Source organism: Schistocerca serialis, chromosome 5 (assembly GCF_023864345.2).
Source record: "Schistocerca serialis cubense isolate TAMUIC-IGC-003099 chromosome 5, iqSchSeri2.2, whole genome shotgun sequence".
NCBI classification, from domain to species: domain Eukaryota; kingdom Metazoa; phylum Arthropoda; class Insecta; order Orthoptera; family Acrididae; genus Schistocerca; species Schistocerca serialis.
In genome coordinates, this window is record NC_064642.1 from 469,586,590 (window position 1) to 469,607,178 (window position 20,589).

The 20,589-nt window shown below is 44.5% G+C and overlaps 1 protein-coding gene across 1 annotated transcript in view; it reads right to left on the reverse strand.

Moving 5' to 3' along the window:
- The window catches only part of LOC126482005 (multiple epidermal growth factor-like domains protein 10), a 146,702-nt gene that overhangs the window by 79,452 nt on the left and 46,661 nt on the right, over positions 1-20,589 (reverse strand). The window contains exons 5-6 of the mRNA XM_050105972.1: positions 10,994-11,158; positions 1,373-1,519 (exon numbers count right to left, since the gene is read on the reverse strand). Coding sequence (XP_049961929.1) covers positions 1,373-1,519; positions 10,994-11,158 — 312 coding nt within the window. The remainder of the gene's footprint in view (positions 1-1,372; positions 1,520-10,993; positions 11,159-20,589) is intronic.

Genomic DNA, 20,589 nt, shown 5'->3' on the forward strand with positions numbered 1-20,589 from the left:
CCTCCTGAAACTCCTGTCCGGTTGGACGTGGGGTCTGCATCCTTCCACCATCCTTCACACCTACAAATCCTTGATCCGCCCCATCCTCTGTTGTGCCAGCGTAGCTTGGATTTCCGCCCCTCCCTGGTTCTATACAGCCCTCCAAATCCTCAGACGCCATGCGCTCTGCCTCGCCTTCTGCATTCGCCTTCCGTCCCCCACATGCACCCTCTACGACCTCATCCCCTTCCCCCACCTTCTGCTTTTCCTTGAACATATCCCCTGGTGTCTCCCTTCCTCTCCACCCCCAACCAGTTGCCGCGCCTTTACCATTGTGTCCCAGCCTCTCTCCATCTCCACACCCTCCATCTCCTTTCCCAATGCAATTTCCACCGTCTACCCCTCCCGGATGATGAGCTTCGCCCTGACATCTACCCTTCCTACCAACTCTAACCCCATCTTCCTGCCTCCTACTCAGGGCTCCCTCTCCTCCCCCTCTCTCCTCCTGAGCGGCTTCCCTCTCTTACTCCCCCTCCCTCTCTTGTGCCCCCTTTCAGTATCTCTGCACTCCCTCCTGCCGTGTCTTCCCTCTTCATCTCCCACCCCAAGTGTCTCCTGCCCCTTAGTGTACCTGCTGACGCCCCTACTCTCTTCATCCCACCGCTTCCCCTGCTGCCCCTTGCTCTCCCCTCCTTTTCCATCCTTTCTGACCTTTCCCTCGGCAGGTCCCACCTGGCAGTTTTGTTCTTCGTCGTGTGTGCTACAAGTGGGTTTTAAGTGTGTTGTTCTGGAGTGTTTTTAATACTGTGGCCGACTTTTAACCTGTGTATGTCGATTCAGTGTCTTCTCTGTGTTTTAAGAATCGCCAACTATGTTTTTTGACATTCTGGTGACTTTTTTAACTGTCCCCCATGAACGTCTCCATGTCAGTCTATTTTTAACTCCATTTTCTCCCTTTACTTTGTTTTATGTTCTCCCTCTTTATTGCCTTATGTATGTAACATTTTATTCTTATTTTAGTTGCCATGTCACTCGGCTGAAGAGCAGCTGATTGTGCCGCTGACAGCCCTCCCCTGCCCATATGGGGCAGGGGAATTAAATCACAATAAAGAAAAAAAAAAAAACGAGTGGAAGCAGTTATCGGTGAGAGCAGCGTAGCTTTTCTCACCTGATGATGGCGGCCAGGTGGACCGCTGAAATATTGTGCTCAGATGACAGTTTGATCCGGCTGGAAACCCGACAAGAATCTGATATACTAATGCGCCGGGAAAGTCTACATAGGTACGATATGAGGCCATACTTTCGAGCACGTACCACTGTGTAAACGTGCCTATCAAGTACGTATGGAATGAATCGCTATGCCGGCAATCACTACATTGTGAAAGAGACTCACCCAGTTTGCAGGCGCCGTCGCTGTCCCGGAAGAAGCCTGCTTTGCAGGCACAGGTTTCCAGCACGGAGCAAGTCTCCCCGAAGCCACACTGCGTGTCGTCGGAGCAGGTCGTATTGCCGCACGTCGAATTGCCGCACTGGATCACGTCTGTAAATATGTTGTCAGTGAAAAGCGTGGAAAGCGTACATTATGAATCCGCTACACTGCAAAATGAGGTACTGTTTACAAAATGTTATGAAAAGAGAGACATAATAGTACGTGTTCCTTATAAAAATTCACTATGACTCAATGACAAAGACTTCACTGTACTGTAGAAAGCTGACCTCCTGTGGCTATTCAGTTATCTGTGGCATTTTCCATATTCTATGGTTTTAAAAAGCAAAAGCGATGTACATCTCACTTTTGTACTTTTTTCTATTGTAGGTTCCAGACGAGAAGGTTCTGTATATTTTGTTATCATAGCTACGAATGAAAAAAGAAAACTAAATGCTTAGACAACGCATTATACTTTATTAAACGTATTGTACTTAGCACCATGCTCAAATCATCCAAAACTTGTATTTTCACCCTGTAGCGCGACACCGTTTCAAATTTCAGTGTCCATCAATAGAGGCTGCAGGTGGTGACGTTATCGACGTCCGTTTAGTTTATTATTATCATCCAAATTTTTATTTGCATTGAAAACTAACAGAAACTTTTCTGCTCTCCAACAAAGACTTATGTGCCTGATGATTCTGTTTCATTAACAGGTATTTAACCAGTTCATGGTACCAGACGAAGAAAAAGAATTTCATTTCTTATTGTCGTCAGTGTGATGCGACCTTATTTCGTGAACATTTTACTTCTGGTTCTAAAAACATTCAAAAGCCCAAACCGGTCGGAACAAGGCAGCATTACATCCCGAACTACGTTTGTTTCAAGGCAGTAGGCATTGATTTATATCAATGAGACAAATTGAAAATTTGCGCTGGACAGGGATTCGAACCAAGGTTTTCTGCTTACAAACCAGATGCATTGACCACTATATCATGCAGACACATTGCTCAAATGGTGCAAATGGCTCTGAGCACTATGCGACTTAACATCAGTCCCCTAGAACTTAGAACTACTTAAACCTAACTAACCTAAGGACATCACACACATCCATGCCCGAGGCAGGATTCGAACCTGCGACCGTAGCAGTCGCGACACATTCGTCAGCACACCTGCGCGGACTACCCTAGCACGCCTCTCGTTAGCCCGAAATTTTTACCACACACTACTAATGTAGGCCGGCCGGAGTGGCCGAGCGGTTCTAGGAGCTACAGTCTGGAGCCGTGCGACCGATACGGTCGCAGGTTCGAATCCTGCCTAGGGCAAGGATGTTTGTGATGACCTTAGGTTAGTTAGGTTTAAGTAGTTCTAAGTTCTAGGGGACTCATGACCTCAGAAGTTAAGTCCCATAGTGCTCAGAGCCATTTGAACAATTTTTTTGGACAGATGTAGTGAACCTGGTCATTAGCCTCATTACTCTCGGCATTTCGACAATTCCCGTAAGACTTCGAGCTTGGTGTGCATCTTCACTGGCCGTTTGTCTCGCTGATGTCATCACACTCTTTTTCCTACTCGGTAGATAAACTTCAGTCAAAGTACGGAAGAACTTGCTAAACGAGTTTGAAAGTATTCTTCAAAAAATTGAAGGAAGATAATAAACATGCTGGAAAGAAATACCCCAAATTAACAATGGAGTTACACAAGCAGTTGGTAGGTTGTGTGATTAGGTCAGTTGATGACTACCCGGTGGATAGTGTATGTACGATAGGGTGGTAGGCTAACAGAGTTTTCAAAACTAAGCATCAGAATCCTCCGAAACAAAAGTTTTCGATTAATATGGTTCAAAATGGTTGAATTGGCACTTTGGGACTTAGCTTTTGAGGTCATCAGTCCCCTAGAACTTAGAGCTACTTAAACCTAACTAACCTAAGGACATCTCACACATCCATGCCCGCGGCAGGATTCGATCCTGCGACCCTAGCGGTCGCGCAGTTCCAGACTGTAGCGCCTAGAACCGGCTCGATTAATATGTTTATTAGTTTTGACTTAGGGCAATAGGTAAGCACCTATGAAGTGAAAAGCAATTGAAAAGTGTGTTACTACTTGACCACTGGAGACACGTTCATTGGCAGTTACTGTAGTCCTATCGAAATCAGCTGCTATTTGACAGCTAGCAGGGTGGAGCACTCCCGCCAGCAATACACTGTATTGCCACTGTTCCTGCCGTAGCATTGCGCCTGTCAGTTGCCGGCTAGGAAACTTTTCCGGACGCCAAATTTCCGCCTATTTTAAGAAAGTAAGCAAAACTCTGATCCTAATCTAAATTACGAACAGATTTAGAGACACTACAAAGAATTGTATTATACGGGTGTTTCAGACTTTTACGTGAACTTCGTAACAGATGAAGACAGACCCGCCGGTGTGGCCGTGCGGTTCTAGGCGCGTCAGTCTGGAACCGCGTGACCGCTACGGTCGCAGGTTCGAATCCTGCCTCCGGCATGGATGTGTGTGATGTCCTTAGGTTAGTTAGGTTTACGTAGTTCTAAGTTCTAGGGGACGGATGACCACAGATGTTGAGTGCCATAGTGCTCAGAGCCATTTGAACCAGCCAGATGGAGACTTTATTTAAGGGGGGTAGGACGTCAAACGGGCCGACTTGGATCAGGAGAGGCACCACACGACATTTTATTTTCTACTGTCTATACTTTTACAAATAAATTCATAAAACTTTGTCAGCATGACCAGGAAGGATTCAGCATTCACACTCATAGCAGTGGAAGTGCAAAAAACATAACAAAATAAATTTTTTTTAGATATGAAATTCCATCATTTTTTCACTTACTGTTGGCTGCATTTGTTGCTATAGGTACATTTTTCTTCACAAGTAAAAGAGATTCTTTGATGAATTTTGCACAGCATACAAACCATACTTACAGGCGTATGAAACTCTTGAATTTTCCAGATCTATTAAAAACTGTGGTAAAAAATAAGATAATTAACTACAAAATTTTATTTTTTTCTAAACATAAGGTTTAAAACGTAACAGCTCATTCATTTTTTCATAAATTAAATAGATTCTAGAGTTTCAGACACCTGCAAGTATGGTTTGTATGCTGTGCAAATTTCATCGAACAGTCTTCCTTACCTATGAAAGAAAGTGTACCTATAGCGACAAATGCAGCCAATAATAAGTGACAGAAATGGTGAAATTTCACATGTAAAATAATTATTTTGTTATCTTTTTGAACTTCCGCTGTTACGAGTGTGAATCCTGAGTCCTTCCTGGTCATACTGACAAAGTTTTATGAATTTATTTTATGTTACTTTAAATCCGTCTTGATTGCAAATTTTTTTTTATTATTCATATGACCGGTTTCGGTTCATTCAGAACCATCTTCAGATCTGATATTTAAGTTACAGGAGTAACCCGTCCAATTCAGCAACTTTCACATGCTACGTCACATGTGACGTAGCATGTGAAAGTTGCTGAATTGGACGGGTTACTCCTGTAACTTAAATATCAGATCTGAAGATGGTTCTGAATGAACCGAAACCGGTCATATGAATAATAAAAAAAAATTTGCAATCAAGACGGATTTAAAGTAACATAAAATCACTGATTGCTGTTATCCCAATAGACATTATGTCTGTTTTTGGCAAAATGAATTTATTTGTAAAAGTATAGACAGTAGAAAATAAAACGTCCTGTGGTGCCACTCCTGCTCCAAGTCGGCGCGTTTGACGTCCTGCCCCGCTTAAATCGTCTTCCTATCGCCACGGGGAGACGAACGCTGTGACAACAACTGTCTACAGGCGGCACCTGTTGCAACAACACCGCACTTTCGGATCTTAAACAACAACCGGCCATTACGTTGATTTGAGGAGGGGGGGGGGGGGGGGGGGGGGGGAATCTCAGCACCAGGAACAAGTTGTGCCACAAAAACTAAAGGTGGTAGACGTGTTTTTACATCTGAAAGATGATGTCTGTTCAAATTTCTCGCCAGTCGCATATTAGTGGCGCTAGTAGTGCCACTATGAGGATGTAAACCAGGTTTGGTTTAAATACACTTTGTAACGGTCGTGAAAGTTGATTAACTCTGATGATTGGGGGGGGGGGGGGGGGAGAATCTCAGCACCAGGAACAAGTTGTGCCACATGAACTAAAGGTGGTAGACGTGTTTTTACATCTGAAAGATGATGTCTGTTCAAATTTCTCGCCAGTCGCATATTAGTGGCGCTAGTAGTGCCACTATGAGGATGTAAACCAGGTTTGGTTTAAATACACGTTGTAACGGTCGCGAAAGTTGATTAACTCTGATGATTGGGGGGGGGGGGGGGGAGAATCTCAGCACCAGGAACAAGTTGTGCCACATAAACTAAAGGTGGTAGACGTGTTTCTACATGTGAAAGATGATGTCTGTTCAAATTTCTCGCCAGTCGCATATTAGTGGCGCTAGTAGTGCCACTATGAGGATGTAAACCAGGTTTGCTTTAAATACACTTTGTAACGGTCGTGAACTTTGGTTAACTCTGATACTTTACATGGTGAGTTGATGTGAGTCAAGAGTGCCTTTAAGGTGACAAAGGCGCTTTTATCAACACCTCACTGAGTTTGGACGAGGCCGTGTTATAGGACTACGAGAAGCTGAATGTGGCTTCTGCGGTATTGCAGAAAGACTTGGCAGGAATGTAGCCGCTGTACATGACTGCTGGCAGCCGTGGTTACAGGAATGTGCAATTGCAAGGAGTCCAGGCCCTGGACGGCCACGTGACACTACCGTGAAGGAAGACCAGTGTGTTCGGCCCATATTTCTGGCGCATAGTACTGCTTCTGAAGCAGCAATCTGAGCAGTAGCTGACACCACTGTGACACAACGAAGTCTTAGACATCGGTTACTTCAAGGACAGCTCCGAGGTAGACCTCCATTCCACTGCATTCCGCTGGTCTCTAACCACTATCTTTTGCGATTTCAATGGTGTCCAGCGTGAGCTCATATGAGGGCAGGGTGGAGACCTGTTGTGTTTTCTGACGCAGCTGGTTCTGTCTCGATTAGAAATGGGCAAAGTCATTCATCCTTGGGAACTAATTCACTAGTGATCGCTCTTTTCTGGGAACCGTTCATTTTTACTCGTTCACCGTTCATTGTGTTTGGTATATGGTTCTTAAGAAAAATTGAGAATTAGTAGCGTAGGTGACTGAAGACGGAAGGCGCCAAGAGGGGGCACTTGTCTCCCGCCTGGAGTACTGAGTTTTTATTCACAACAGAATTCTCACACACTTGTAATTTTCGTGATTCTGCAAAACATCTCGTTTAGCCAACTGTAGCGTTATGTGGCTGATCGCAGTGAAGTAATATAAGGTGGCGCACGAAAAACCGGCCCCGAGTACGGACTGCTCGCCAATTACGATCGATTTGTTGACCGCTACGAGCAGAAAAGATAAGTATGTAATAATTAGACAGTGGAGAAATAACAAATAAGCTAATGCAAACAACTTCGAAACAATAGATGACGATTGGTAAGCGACAATGAATAGTCTAGCACTCGGGGCCAGTTTTTCGTGCGCCACCCTGTACCACTGAAATAATATTGTAGGAGTTTTCATATTCTCGATTACGAACCGCGGGATTCATTCGGTTGTAAGTTGGTCTGCCTTCTATAGCAGTGAACACGCTCTTTTACCTTGGATCAAAATTAGACGGAAAATGGCCACTCGTGTGTGCCGTGCCGACGTCCTTTGCATGTGTAATAACAAAAAAATCTTGCCTTTTTACAAGTATTTCTTCTGCTGTTTATCGAAATAGTGAAGTAAGCTGATACGCCGTTTTGTTACCTGAAGAGATGTATGTACTACATACAACGTAATTTTTATGTAATTTACGTAATTATAAAATACATTTTAATTACGTTCGCGGGCGCTGAATAGAATACGAAAATAACCGGAAGTTCAGAGTTCAAAAAAGGTTTGAAACAGATCTATATTGGGCGTGCGAAGCCAACGAAACAAACAACAACAACTCGATACTGAACTATGAGCAGTCGGCAGTGGAACTGCGACGAGTGACCACGCGAAGAAGGACGAGTCCGGCCGAGAGAGACCGAGACAGAGACAGATGGGAACGGGACCGAGGCTGGAACGAGACCGGCCGACGTGCCGTTCGGGAACGAGACCGACCGTATCCCGTTTCCGGGAACTATAAGTAGAAAGCCGCGACCGAAGCGAACTATGAACGTTCCTTAGAATTCGTTCCTCTCTCATTCAGTTCATTTTAGTGACCCGTTCCTTTGGACCCGTTAGTTGGCGAACGACCCATCTCTAGTCTCGATGACAGGGATGGCCGTGGAGTAGGAGGAGGCCAGTTCAGAGCCTCCGATCAACCTGTACAAATGCTAGACACATTCGATCTACCTGGAGTTATTGTCTGGAACACGATTTCGTATGATTGCAGGAGTATTCTAATTATTATTTCATACACCCTGACTGCAAATTTGTACATCAGTCTCGTGATTCGACCTGTTGCACTGCCTTTCATGAACAGCATTCAAGTGAGTGTTTCCAGCAGGATAACACTCGCTCACGTACAGCTGTTGTAACCCAACACTCTCTGCAGTACGTCGACATGTTGAGTTGGCCTGCTCGATCACTATATCTGTCTCCAATCGAGCACATGTGGGACGTTACCAGACGACGACTCCAGCGACATCCGCAACCAGAATTAACTTGCACGTTTGCATCCTTGCATTTAACATTTTAGTAGTGATACCGGTTATTACGAGGTGCATTCAAGTTCTAAGGCCTCCAATTTTTTTCCCCGGACTGGAAAGAGATAGAAACATGCACTCTGTTTTAAAATGAGGCCGCGTTCATTGTCAATACATCCCAGAGATGGCAGCACCGTACGGCAGATGGAATTTTACCGTCAGCGACGAGAATGAGAACTGTTTTAAATACTTAAAATGGAGACGTTTTCCTTACTTGAACAGCGTGCAATCATTCGTTTTCTGAATTTGCGTGGTGTGAATCCAATTGAAATTCATCTACAGTTGAAGGAGACATGTGGTGATGGAGTTATGGATGTGTCGAAAGTGCGTTCGTGGATGCGACAGTTTAATGAAGGCAGAACATCGTGTGACAACAAACCGAAACAACCTCTGGCTCACACAAGCCGGTCTGACGACATGATCGAGAAAGTGGAGAGAATTGTTTCGGGGGATCGCCGAATGACTGTTGAACAGATCGCCTCCAGAGTTGGCATTTCTGTGAGTTCTGTGCACATAATCCTGCATGACGACCTGAAAATGCGAAAAGTGTCATCCAGATGGGTGCCACGAATGCTGACGGACGACCACATGGGTGCCCGTGTGGCATGTTGCCAAGCAATGTTGACGTGCAACGACAGCATGAGTGGGACTTTCTTTTCGTCGGTTGTGACAATGGATGAGACGTGGATACCATTTTTCAATCCACAAACAAAGCGTCAGTCAGCTCAATGGAAGCACACAGATTCACCGCCACCCAAAAAATTTCGGGTAACCGCCAGTGCTGAAAAAATGATGGCGTCCATGTTCTGGGACAGCGAGGGCGTAATCCTTACCCATTGCGTTCCAAAGGGCACTACGGTAACAGGTGCATCCCACGAAAATGTTTTGAAGAACAAATTCCTTCCTGCACTGCAACAAAAACGTCCGAGAAGGGGTTGCGCGTGTGCTGTTTCACCAAGACAATGCACCCGCACATCGAGCTAACGTTACGCAACAGTTTCTTCGTGATAACAACTTTGAAGTTATTCCTCATGCTCCCTACTCACCTGACCTGGCTCCTAGTGACTTTTGGCTTTTTCCAACAATGAAAGACACTCCCCGTGGCCGCACATTCACCAGCCATGCTGCTATTGCCTCAGCGATTTTCCAGTGGTCAAAACAGACTCCTAAAGAAGCCTTCGCCGCTGCCATGGAATCATGGCGTCAGCGTTGTGAAAAATGTGTACGTCTGCAGGGCGATTACGTCGAGAAGTAACGCCAGTTTCATCGATTTCGGGTGAGTAGTTAATTAGAAAAAAAATCGGAGGCCTTAGAACTTGAATGCACCTCGTAATGTACCAGCATTTCATATTTGCAATGCCCTAGCTCACGCATACACTAACCTGTGATCTTGCAATGTTAATGACTTAAATATGTTACCTAGACAAATATATTCCCGAAATTTCATTACTTTATACTAACTATTTTTCGGTGTCATTGTAAATTATGTCAGTAGAGGAGAGAGGAAAAAATGGATCACAGAGTAGACTGGAAAGGAAGTCGTAACTATGACATTAATGTAAGTAAAATGCTGATGGTGGGACGCTTAGTCAGGATATAGTGGTGTCGGTTGACTGAACTCAGTGTTCAGTATGAGATTTTCACTCTGCAGCGGAGTGTGCGCTGATATGAAACTTCCTGGCATATTAAAACTGTGTGCCAGACCGAGACTCGAACTCGGGAGAGCTTCTGTAAAGTTTGGAAGGTAGGAGACGAGGTACTGGCAGAAGTAAAGCTATGAGGACAGCGCGTGAGTCGTGCTTGGGTAGCTCAGTTGATGCCGGCGCGGTAGCTCAGCGTGTTCGATCAGAGGATTAGCTGCCCTCTGGAAAAAAAAAAAAAAAAAAAAATAAACTGAATTAATTGGTCAACGACGAACATAAACGGGTGTCTCGGGACGTCCGCACCGAGCATATACAACGAACGAAAACGAACAAAATGAGATTTAAAAAAAAAGTTTTTAGAGCGCTTGCCCGCGAAAGGCAAAGGTCCCGAGTTCGAGCCTCAGTCCGGCACACATCTGCCAGGAAGTTTCAGTCTTCAAAGCTCAGTCAACCGTGGACACCACAAGATCCTGAAGAAGATCCCACAGAGGGGTCGAAACGTCATTCGTGTAGAAGAAATGACACGGCCTAACGTCCCAGAAGAGTTTACGATCGGTGACAACGGCCACGAAAACTTGGAGACTTACCTAATAGTCAGCTTACTTACTTACTCTTTTCCGTATGTCTTTGTTTTCATTTGACTGCCCTTTATCACTAAATTTTATAAAACCGTATTAACTAATATCGTAGTGGTAGGTAGTTTCAAAACTATTCAAAAGAGAAGTTAGGACCATTTCAGCATGAATGTTGACGGATTTGCTTGACCCACGAGCGAATGTCACCGAGAAGCTGACGGTAGCAGATGCTTGAATACAGACTACAACTACGCACGAAGAAGCTAGTTTTAAAATTAGGAAACCCATACACATCACTGCAGCAGGGGCCAGAACGTCACGATTGGAGTATTTTCAGAGTGCACAGTTATTTAAACTATCATTCTTTACACGTTCCATACGCGGAACGGCAAGAGCGCTAACACGTAATAGAATTGGAAGTACCCTTTGCAGTGCAAAGCGCAGGATTGAAACGGTGTGTCGGATTAGGACTGGAACCCAGTAAGATCAGTTCCCGCGAAAGGCAAGATTCCGGGCGGTTCGAGTCCCGGTCCAACACACAGTATTAGTCTGTTAGGAAGTTTCAAACCAAAGTAAGTAGCAAAATTATTGTAGCGTGCTGTACTTACTGGGAATGTTTTCGTCATCCTCTCTGCTCTCTACATAAGCGCTGGCAATCACCATTGCTCTGGAGGCTGCGGCTCTACTGCTCGTGGTGCAGACGTTCTCGATGCACGACAGCGACGTGTCAGCGTGGCTGCAGTCCTCGTCGTAGTCGCAGGAGTCACCCGCGCCTGCGTCACAAAAAGACACACAGGAGCAGCCGTCAGGGTCGCGCTTTCAGAAATGAAACGACATAAAGCAGCTTCTCTACACCTAAAGCAATACTCAGCAGAAGTATGGACGCGCGACGCAATGTTTCCTATGACTTGTATTAACTTTGGTTTCCTTTCAATCCATATTCAGTGCTCACTAGTCTGTTCATCCCATTCAATAGGCCCTGTAATTTTGTAGAAATGTCGTCGCTGTATCGTTTCATCCTGACTACTCATTCTTTCCTTTATCTCCGTGTTTCTTCGCTGGACAGGTTAAATAGCAATGTAGAGAGGTTGCATTTTTGTCTAACACTCTTTTTGATCCGAGCACTGCTCTCTTTTACCTTCATTGCTATTGTTCTTTTTGCTTGTTGTTCATATTGTGTCTTAACGGCCTTCCCTTGTAGTAGTGATTCCCAATATTTCTGCAACTATTGCCCCTAAGTGAAATTAGGTATTAGTCAGTACCCAAGCCTCCTCCATCTTTCCCACAACCTTCATCAAAATTAGCTCCGGAATAAAATTTAGAATGAAAAAGAATTATCTTCGCACACTTTTATTTTAAAATTATCTATACCAGGCGAACTTCGTTCCACCTCCGGAAATCTTTATATGTTATAACTGATCCGGGAAACGTTGTTTTGCCATATAAATTATCTCTAGTCTATAAAAATAATGTATACGTGTAACACAACGTATACTTGTAACAGAATAGCCGTTGTTGGAGGCAGCTCGTGACACAAACAATAACAATGGCCGAAAACTGTTTAGGGAGTGATGGTTCAAATGGCTCTGAGACCTATGGGACTTAACTTCTGTGGTCATCAGTCCCCTAGAACTTAGAACTACTTAAACCTAACTAACCTAAGGACATCACACACATCGATGCCCGAGGCAGGATTCGAACCTGCGACCGTAGCAGTCGCGCGGTTCCGGACTGAGCGCCTTAACCGCGAGACCACCGCGGCCGGCTGTAGGGAGTGAGAAAGGGCTTAGAGGGAAGTCCGGCAGAATCGGCCACTATTAGTTCTAGCGTTTCTACGATAGATCGCACGGATTTAACAATCGTAGCCGATACACGGCTCATCCATGAACATACAAACATAGCGGCAATTTCGTGTCGAAACGTGTTCGCCAGCATTATGAATAAGGCCAAGCGCACACGCCTCGATTTTTATCGTACGTAAAAATATTGTACGATTAAATTCTTTTAGAGGAACAAAGGGAAACATACGAGCATCTTTGTTCCACTAAAAGAATTTGATCGTACGATGTATTTCCGTACGATAAAAATCGATGCGTGTGCGCTAGGCCTAAATGTCGGTTTGGCGAATGACTCGTGCTACCTAGTTAAACTTCTCTGTCTAGTTAGGTCGATTCAAAGAGGCATATTCGAGTCGTTGGTTTTGGTACGTTTTCTTCAATTACGTGTCTATCGAATAGTGAAAGACTATCACCGATAGACACCTGACGGGGATAACTCATCAAGTGATAATTGATCAGTTTTCGACCGGGGGTTGACCACCCTTATCACTTAGGGGTATGAAAAATATATTACGACCGATTCTCAGACCTACCAAATATACATGTAAAATTTCATCAGAATCGATTGACCCGTTTCGGAGGAGTATGGCAACTTACACTATGACACGAGAATTTTATATATAAAGATGACGACTGGTAAATGTTATTTAGTTTTTGTAGGTGAGTAATGAGCCAGTGAGACTTTTGGTACCACTAATTTCTAACAATCTTTTACTATAGCTTGATGAAGCAATTCTAAGTGGAGAGCGAGTACTATCTACCTACAACTCTTCCTCAGGAAAGAAAGCTAATATCCACGTTAAGGACAGACAGTTGGTCCTTCCTCTGCACTATTCCGCTCCCTAACGACAGCGCTTCACCCACACCTTGCAGATCTCCTCCCCCCCCCCCCCTCCCCTCCCATTGAAATTAACCAAGTTAAAATCTGTACACTATACTTATATGTGATGTTTGAAACTTTCCCGGCGTGCTGATTGTTCCATAAAAACAGGGGAGAACTGCCGTAAGTCAGTAACATCTTGCCACGATATTTCGGCACAAAGTCTTTTGGCCATCTTCAGGTGAGTACAACTGTAGAAGTAATTCTACAGCTGTACTCACCTTAATATGGCCAAAAGACTTTGTGCCGAAATATCGTGGCAAGATGTTACTGACTTACGGCAGTTCTGCCGTGTTTCTATGGAACTATACTTATAGTTTGTAAATCACCTGATTGCTGAATTTTTTGCTTCACACTGGAAGAAAATTAAATACTTCAGTCTGCTAGTGCTTTGTGTCTAATCTCTGACACTAATAATAATAGTAATAGTTATAATAATAGTAATACTTATATTAATAATAATAATAATAACAATTTTGGTTCTCTGTGGGTCTAAAGCGTCTAAAAGCTTGACAAAAGATAACACGGTCCATTGTAGGCTGTGTATTATTGATCTTTATTTAATTTGTGCGAATAGCTGATTTCGACTTTACCATTTTCAAGCACATGCGTGACATTCACTTTTGTACTTCACGTTTTATGTTGTGTAAAGTATTGGATTCGTCACACACGCGCGCGCACACACACACACACACACACACACACACACACACACACAAACACACATATATATGACCGGACCAAATATCTCACGAAATAAGCGTTGAAAGAAAAAACTACAAAGAACGAAACTTGTCTAGCTTGAAGGGGGAAAGCAGATGGCGCTAATGTTGGCCGGCTAGATGGCGCTGCCATAGGTGAAACGGATATCAACTGCGTTTTTTCAAATAGGAACCCCCATTTTTTATTACATGGTCGTGTAGTACGTAAAGAAATATGAATGTTTTAGTTGGACCACTTTTTTCGCTTTGTGATAGATGGCACTGTAATAGTCACAACTAACCTAAGGACATCACACAGCCATGCCCGAGGCAGGATTCGAACCTGCGACCGTAGCGGTCGCGCGGTTCCAGACTGAAGCGCCTAGAACCGCTCGGCCACACCGGCCGGCTCATAAATCCTCCAGATCATTATGTTACGCCATCTTATGTAGCATAATAGTATTTGTACAAGTAACTACGAGTACAGCAGACCGACAGCTACTTGATCACAGCTCAACTCTAAAGCAAGTCTGTACGGGCAGCCGTGCAAGTCATGGGAGGGCAATTTAGTGTCATCAACGAACAGTTGTGCTACGCTATAACTACAGATAACGCTAGGGAGGAAGCTACTAGCTCCTATGGATCTACCAGTAGGATCTGGCCTGAATGAAGAACACTGATAGCTATTCTGAGCCAACTTCCGATTGCTTTCAAATACAGAGTGGAGAAAAGATAGACCAAGCAGCTCATGGTGAATCACCTTATTAACACCGAGGATAATCCACCATTTAGAGTGTTGTCAGCTGACTGACAGTGAGCCAACAAAGAAGTGGTAACAATGCTGCAAGATGACGAGAGAGTCAACCTACAGAGAGTCGTTTCTCCTCTCCTGTGGGCCTTGTGAAGAAGGCGTACGACCCTTCTTCGTCGACTACCGACGACTGAACGAAATCACGAAGAACGATGTCTCTCCATTGTCATGCACGGATGACGCTCTCGAATGTTTGAAAAAAGCAAAATATTTCTCAACTACGGACATGCAGACAGGCTACTGGATAACTGATGTTGATGAGGCTGACAGGTAAAATACTGCATTCATAAATCCTGAGCGTATCTACAAGTTCCAAGTCATGCCGTTTGGCCTGTGTGATAATACAGCCACATTCGAATATATGACGGTCAGCCTACTACATCAACTTAAATGGACAACGTGTTTTTGTTATATCGATTTTACATAGACATTTAAAAAACGTCGAGGCTGCCTGAGAAACTTGCAGAAGTATGTACCGAACGCAGGCCTCGGTCATCCAGATGTAGGTTTTCCATGATTTCTCTAGATCACTTCAGGCAAATTCCGGGATGGTTCCTTTGCAAGGGCACGGCCGATTTCCTTCCCCATTCTTCCCTAAACCGAGCTTGTGCACCGTCTCTAATGACCTCATTGTCGACGGGACGTTAAACACTAATCTCTTCCTCCCCCTCCTCCGCCTCCGCCTATATGCGACACATTGCCTCTTCGCCGCCCACTAAATAATATCTTGGGGAATATAGTGAATGGCGATGAAGTCCGTCCTAATCTGGAAGAAATTTGAGCAGCCACAAATTTTCCGACTCCTCGGCGCATTCGTGTGAGAAGTTTTCTCGGACTGTGTTGTTACTAGCAACGATCTATAATCTGTTCCAAGTGACGTCTTTTAGGAGAACTGCTACAGTGAGACGCCAAATATCCCTCGAGTGAAGTACAGGAAAGTTATTTCCTGGTCCTTAAGGAGGAGCTAACACATTCGCCGTCCTAGCATTGTATGACGTGATGGTAAGACAGAACTTCACCCCGAGGCCGAGGCTAGCATTTGTATGTGCATTTATACGTGCAGTTCTAGTGCAGATTCAGGAAGTTGTTGAAAATGCAATGGCTTATACTTTCGAGTACTCCCGATGTCCGAGATGAACTACTCCACGACCGAGAAACAGACACCTGCGGTTCTGTGGGCCATCGACAAGTTCCAGCTGTATTTATTTGGCAGGCTGTTGTGACGGCCCATCTTTGTCTATGCTGGCTATTAGCCTGAAGGGTCCATCAGATCGACTGACGGCACTGGTCCTGAAGCTTCCGTCCTGAAGCCGTATAGAAAAGAGGGCACGCATGCACTGTTGCATTTAAAGAAATCCTTTGGCAGTATACCGGAGTATAAAAGAAATCTCAATTATTGCTGCATAAAATGACAATGCTGCTGAACAGAAAGAAGATCCAACACTATTGAAAATCATAGAAGTCTTTAGGCAGACGGAACAGACTAAAGGAGAATTTCAATTAATGTACAGAACTTTGTATGAGAGGAACTATGACCCAATGGGGTGGCTATAGGTGCCCGTTTACGGTCAGCTATCCTGATGTTCTTCCACGATGCAGATAGTGACACTCGCATACTATACAGCGAAGCAAGACACGCTGTTCTTTCTGTTCCGTGGACGCCAGGCTAAAATGACAATGGATGCACAGTTCTCGTTTTAACTGGTCGACACTTGGGCTGACTACCTGAAACATCTCATCACCAGGACTGAAAAACATGGCAGCTGACTCGCATACGAACGCTGGATGCCCAGGAGAAAGATCGACAGCACTACAGTGTAACGCTAAGAAAAGCTAGGCGACATACAGCCCAGAAGAGTTTTTATGGATTTTTACACCTGTGTGGAATGTGGAACAGTTGGAAAAGTTACTGAAACACTGCTGTGGGCCATATCGTAATCTTCGACACTTGTTGGATGTCGCATACCAGTTAGATTAGCATGACCCCTCACTCAAAAGTGTAGAGGCGTCGTTCACATATTCCGTACGAAGCAAGCCCTACTACCATACAGTCCATGGCACAGAACGACAATGGGGGCTTCTCGTTGAAGGAAAGTGAAGACCCGCTCGACGATCTCAAATCTTCGTTTGGGGAGGCCATCCTCGAAGCTTATCACAACGAAAACGACGGGAAAACACGACCATAGTGCGAGGCTGCGCCTGAGCTGCAGTACAGGAGACCACTGACAAGTTCTAGATCCAGGGTGCTGTAGTTGGCTCCACTGACTGAAATAGTGTATCGCTGTTTCTTCATGAGACGGTGCGATACCTTGTGATTAGCATCGCTGGTTGGCGCGATGCCGGTCAGCAACAGTTATTATTAAGTTTATACCATTTCTGGAAGATTTTCGACATTTATTATTTTTATAAATCTTTTATACCTACAGTTTTGTGGCCTCTCTGTATAATTCAGATGTGCACCGTCACTCATCACCACTGTGTCGCTGTCATGCTTGCCCTAAATCCATGGTGCGTTGAGGGTTTTCCATACCCTTCAACTTGTGCACAATCGCTGTCTTGTACATAATAGTTTCCTGTACTCAGGAAATGAATGTTGGGGAGCAGATGCAAAAATTCTGCATCACCGTCCTGGAGAAGGTCCTAGGTTTGGCAGGGCTTCCCTTTGATCCGTTATGAAGTATCAGGTGTGTATATGTGTTGTGTGCACGACTGTGATGTTGTAACATATTGATTATTCTTTGCTACTGTAGTGTTATCGTGAAGCTATGAGAAAGGAGGACAGGCACTCCAATTCGCGGAAGCAGAGACGATGCTGAGGGCAGACGAAACTAGGAGAGATATTGTTACATGAAGTAAACAGTAAGGGGAGAGCCTTTCGAAAATGCAGACGCCCCCAGACGCGGTCCCAGGGCCCTAGTTACTCTTAAAGGAATTAACATGTACCTTCATACGTCGTCTAGACGCTGTAGTAGGTTGCCACCGTAGAACTTTGTAGCCAACAGGCACGTATTAGCGACAAAGCCAGCTTGATACCAGCCCTGAGAACAGAAACGTCAGTAGGCTCACAAGAGTTAGAAAGAGAGCGAAAACGCCAAAAAAATGTTGACCTAGCAGTCCCTACTCCGAGGAGCCCTAGGGGCGAGGCTAAATGACGTATAATAATAATGTTGCAAGCCTTACTTGGCAGAGCAGTTACGTTTAGCTTTCAGCTGAACAATGTTGATACGAAATACGGACCCAGTTAGTGCAACTGCATTAACATCCCCGCCTTATTAGCAGTAGAGGGGACCTAACTAAACCGTGATTGGCAGGCGCCTGCAACAGACCTGCGGGCTTGGCTGGGTGGCTTTAAGTGGGAAAAACAGTGCCCCCACGCGACTCCTTAAAACACCTAGGTTCCTCATTTTGGCGGAGTTCTCAGTCAGATGATCTGGCCGCCGAATCAGCGTCTGTCGACTCCAGCCTCGGTCCAGCTCACCGTAAGTCTGCTCTCTCACTTGGAGTGCCTCAGTGAACAGTGTCACATTCAGTATGTTTTGTTTTGCAACTAAGATGTTGGCTTAATATGCTGCTAGTGTTTGCTACTGTTGTTAGCATCCACTCCTGGGACTTCTGCACTGGTTTCTGTTGTAAAAGTGTTATTCATGCTTTTTCTAACACTAGAACTAGCCTCCAGTGTATTAGTTAGTCCTGTATGGAATAAACAACTAATTCAAAACCCGGTTTGTCCAGAGTCTCCACAACGAGTTCCCTACCAAGTGTCATCACCTGCATTTCTAGTAAACACCTGTACCAGTGTTGGCTCAGATAGAAGAAAACAATCAAATGCCTTCACTGTGAATTGTCCTGCCTTCTGCTCTGTACCGCTCGGGAGTGGAGACTGACCAGTAACCCCTCTCTCCCACTCCCACTTATGTCAGGACACGACAATGTGTGCTTGTACAGTGTAGTGTTGGGTTTGTGTTATGGATGAAGGGAAGGGAGAGGGTGAAACCCAATGTCCGCACGTAGCCTACTCTTCTCGAATAGCACCAAGGGTGCCATCGAGCATAAAATTCCCATCCGCCGGACAGATCACCAGTAACTGTGTCACATACTCTCACTTCAGAGACACAGCGGAGAGATTTGGAATTTAATCCAGGATACTGTCGCAAAGAGTGGAGATCAGGAATTTCGCGTCACCATCTATCCTCTCATTACCGACCAAATACTGTAAGGGAAAATTTTCCACCACCAGGATCCGAAATTGGTGACCTCAGAGTCGAGTGTCGTTGCACAAGCGGGTGTTAGCCAGCGCGGTTATGCAGGCGGGTTTTGTCTTTTACAGATGGAAGCAATATCCGGTTTGAAATGTGTTCATATTTCCTGTGGTTCAGAATGCATCAACCAGAAGAGAAATTCGCAATCGTCGTTTTATGTGTAACTGTAGTCTGAAGTCGCCACAGACACGATGATATTGAAACGCTGCGCCACTGCAAACACAGTTTGCTTCGCAATATGTGATGTCTTGTGTGAGGTATCTATATTATGAGAGACGGTAGTTTTATTTGTAATACTTGCCACACAATTCTTGTTTCCTGTATGCATGGGTAGAGAAGAGTTTTCGGATTCCAAAGTTTATATTGTCAAGCAGTCAGTACATGCTCGCTAGCACTCCGTTGTCAAGTATTGATAGAATTGAATGTGTTGACTTGGTACGTGCTGGTGTGGAAGCCAGATTTCGGAATGGAGTTGCTGCAGTTTGGAACATGTCGAATAAGGTAACATCTGGCTATGCATTGGCATGCGCGGGCAATACATGAAACAGAATGTCGCTTTTACGGATCATTTTCAGTTTTAGCATTTCCAGTATTGTAACTTGTGCTTTGTCTATTAGAACATTGTTGGTTTAAGCACTTCATGGTATGTATGAGCTCAGGATCACATCATCCTTCACCCTTCTACTTCTAAAGTACTAAATGTAAGGGGTAGTTTTATCTAAATTGTTCATTTCATGAGCTTTCTGTTCTATATTCAAAGCTACTAGTATTGTTAATAACAATGCTCAACACATTCTCTAATTTCGCTATACTTTTCTAGTTATTAGTTACTGACCTTTAAGTCCCACTTGCTCACTCAAAAGATCTCTAAACTTAGTTTATCCAGACACGCATTGCATCTCGCGCTACCCGGTTACTATCATATGATTCGCTGGCACTTGGCTTTCTCGCCTAGCACTTAGCATGCAATATATCCGTAATATCAAAAGTAGCGTGATTTCACCGAGCGCATATTGTTGCACATGACTATTTGCATTGCAATAGCGCTACGTTTCGGTTATTGCACAGATAAGCCATATCGTTGTAGGACCGGGTTCAATGTCTAGTACGTCTAGGGAGCAGTGAGTGTTAATTCATTTAGCGCAGATTCTGATTACGTCTGGCTATCAAATATGTTTATTTTGTACGTGCGTTAATTACTGTTGTTAGGCCAACCGTACTATCGTACTGAAAACAATGTGTTAAGAAATATTGTGATGTTCGTGGTGAATAAATCCGTTGCAGTTGTAATTACGAAGCCCCTTCATTGAATAAAGGAACGTAAACTGCCCCTATTTCATGACATTAATTCCACCTTCAGGTACTATTGCAACAATTACTGAAGACTAAGCAGGATACTAAATGTTGTGTACATAGTTCCGCGTAGTCAGCGCGTACACAACTCTCCCACTAGAGCGCGCCCTGCTAAGCACAACAGCGCAGGCGCAGCGCTCATCCGTCTCTGCACTACGAGATGGCGCTGTCTTAGAGACGGACCAAATTCTGCTTCCGCCGATCCGCGTATTAATATGTAATGCAGCCAATGAGATTGCTGCTAACGTAGAACCTTTTCTCCTCGCGGATCACACTCGCGCAGTGATACCTGAACGCGCGAGGTATTATAACGATTGTACAGACCTCCGATTACTCAGTCTGCTTTAGTCTGCATTTGTCTG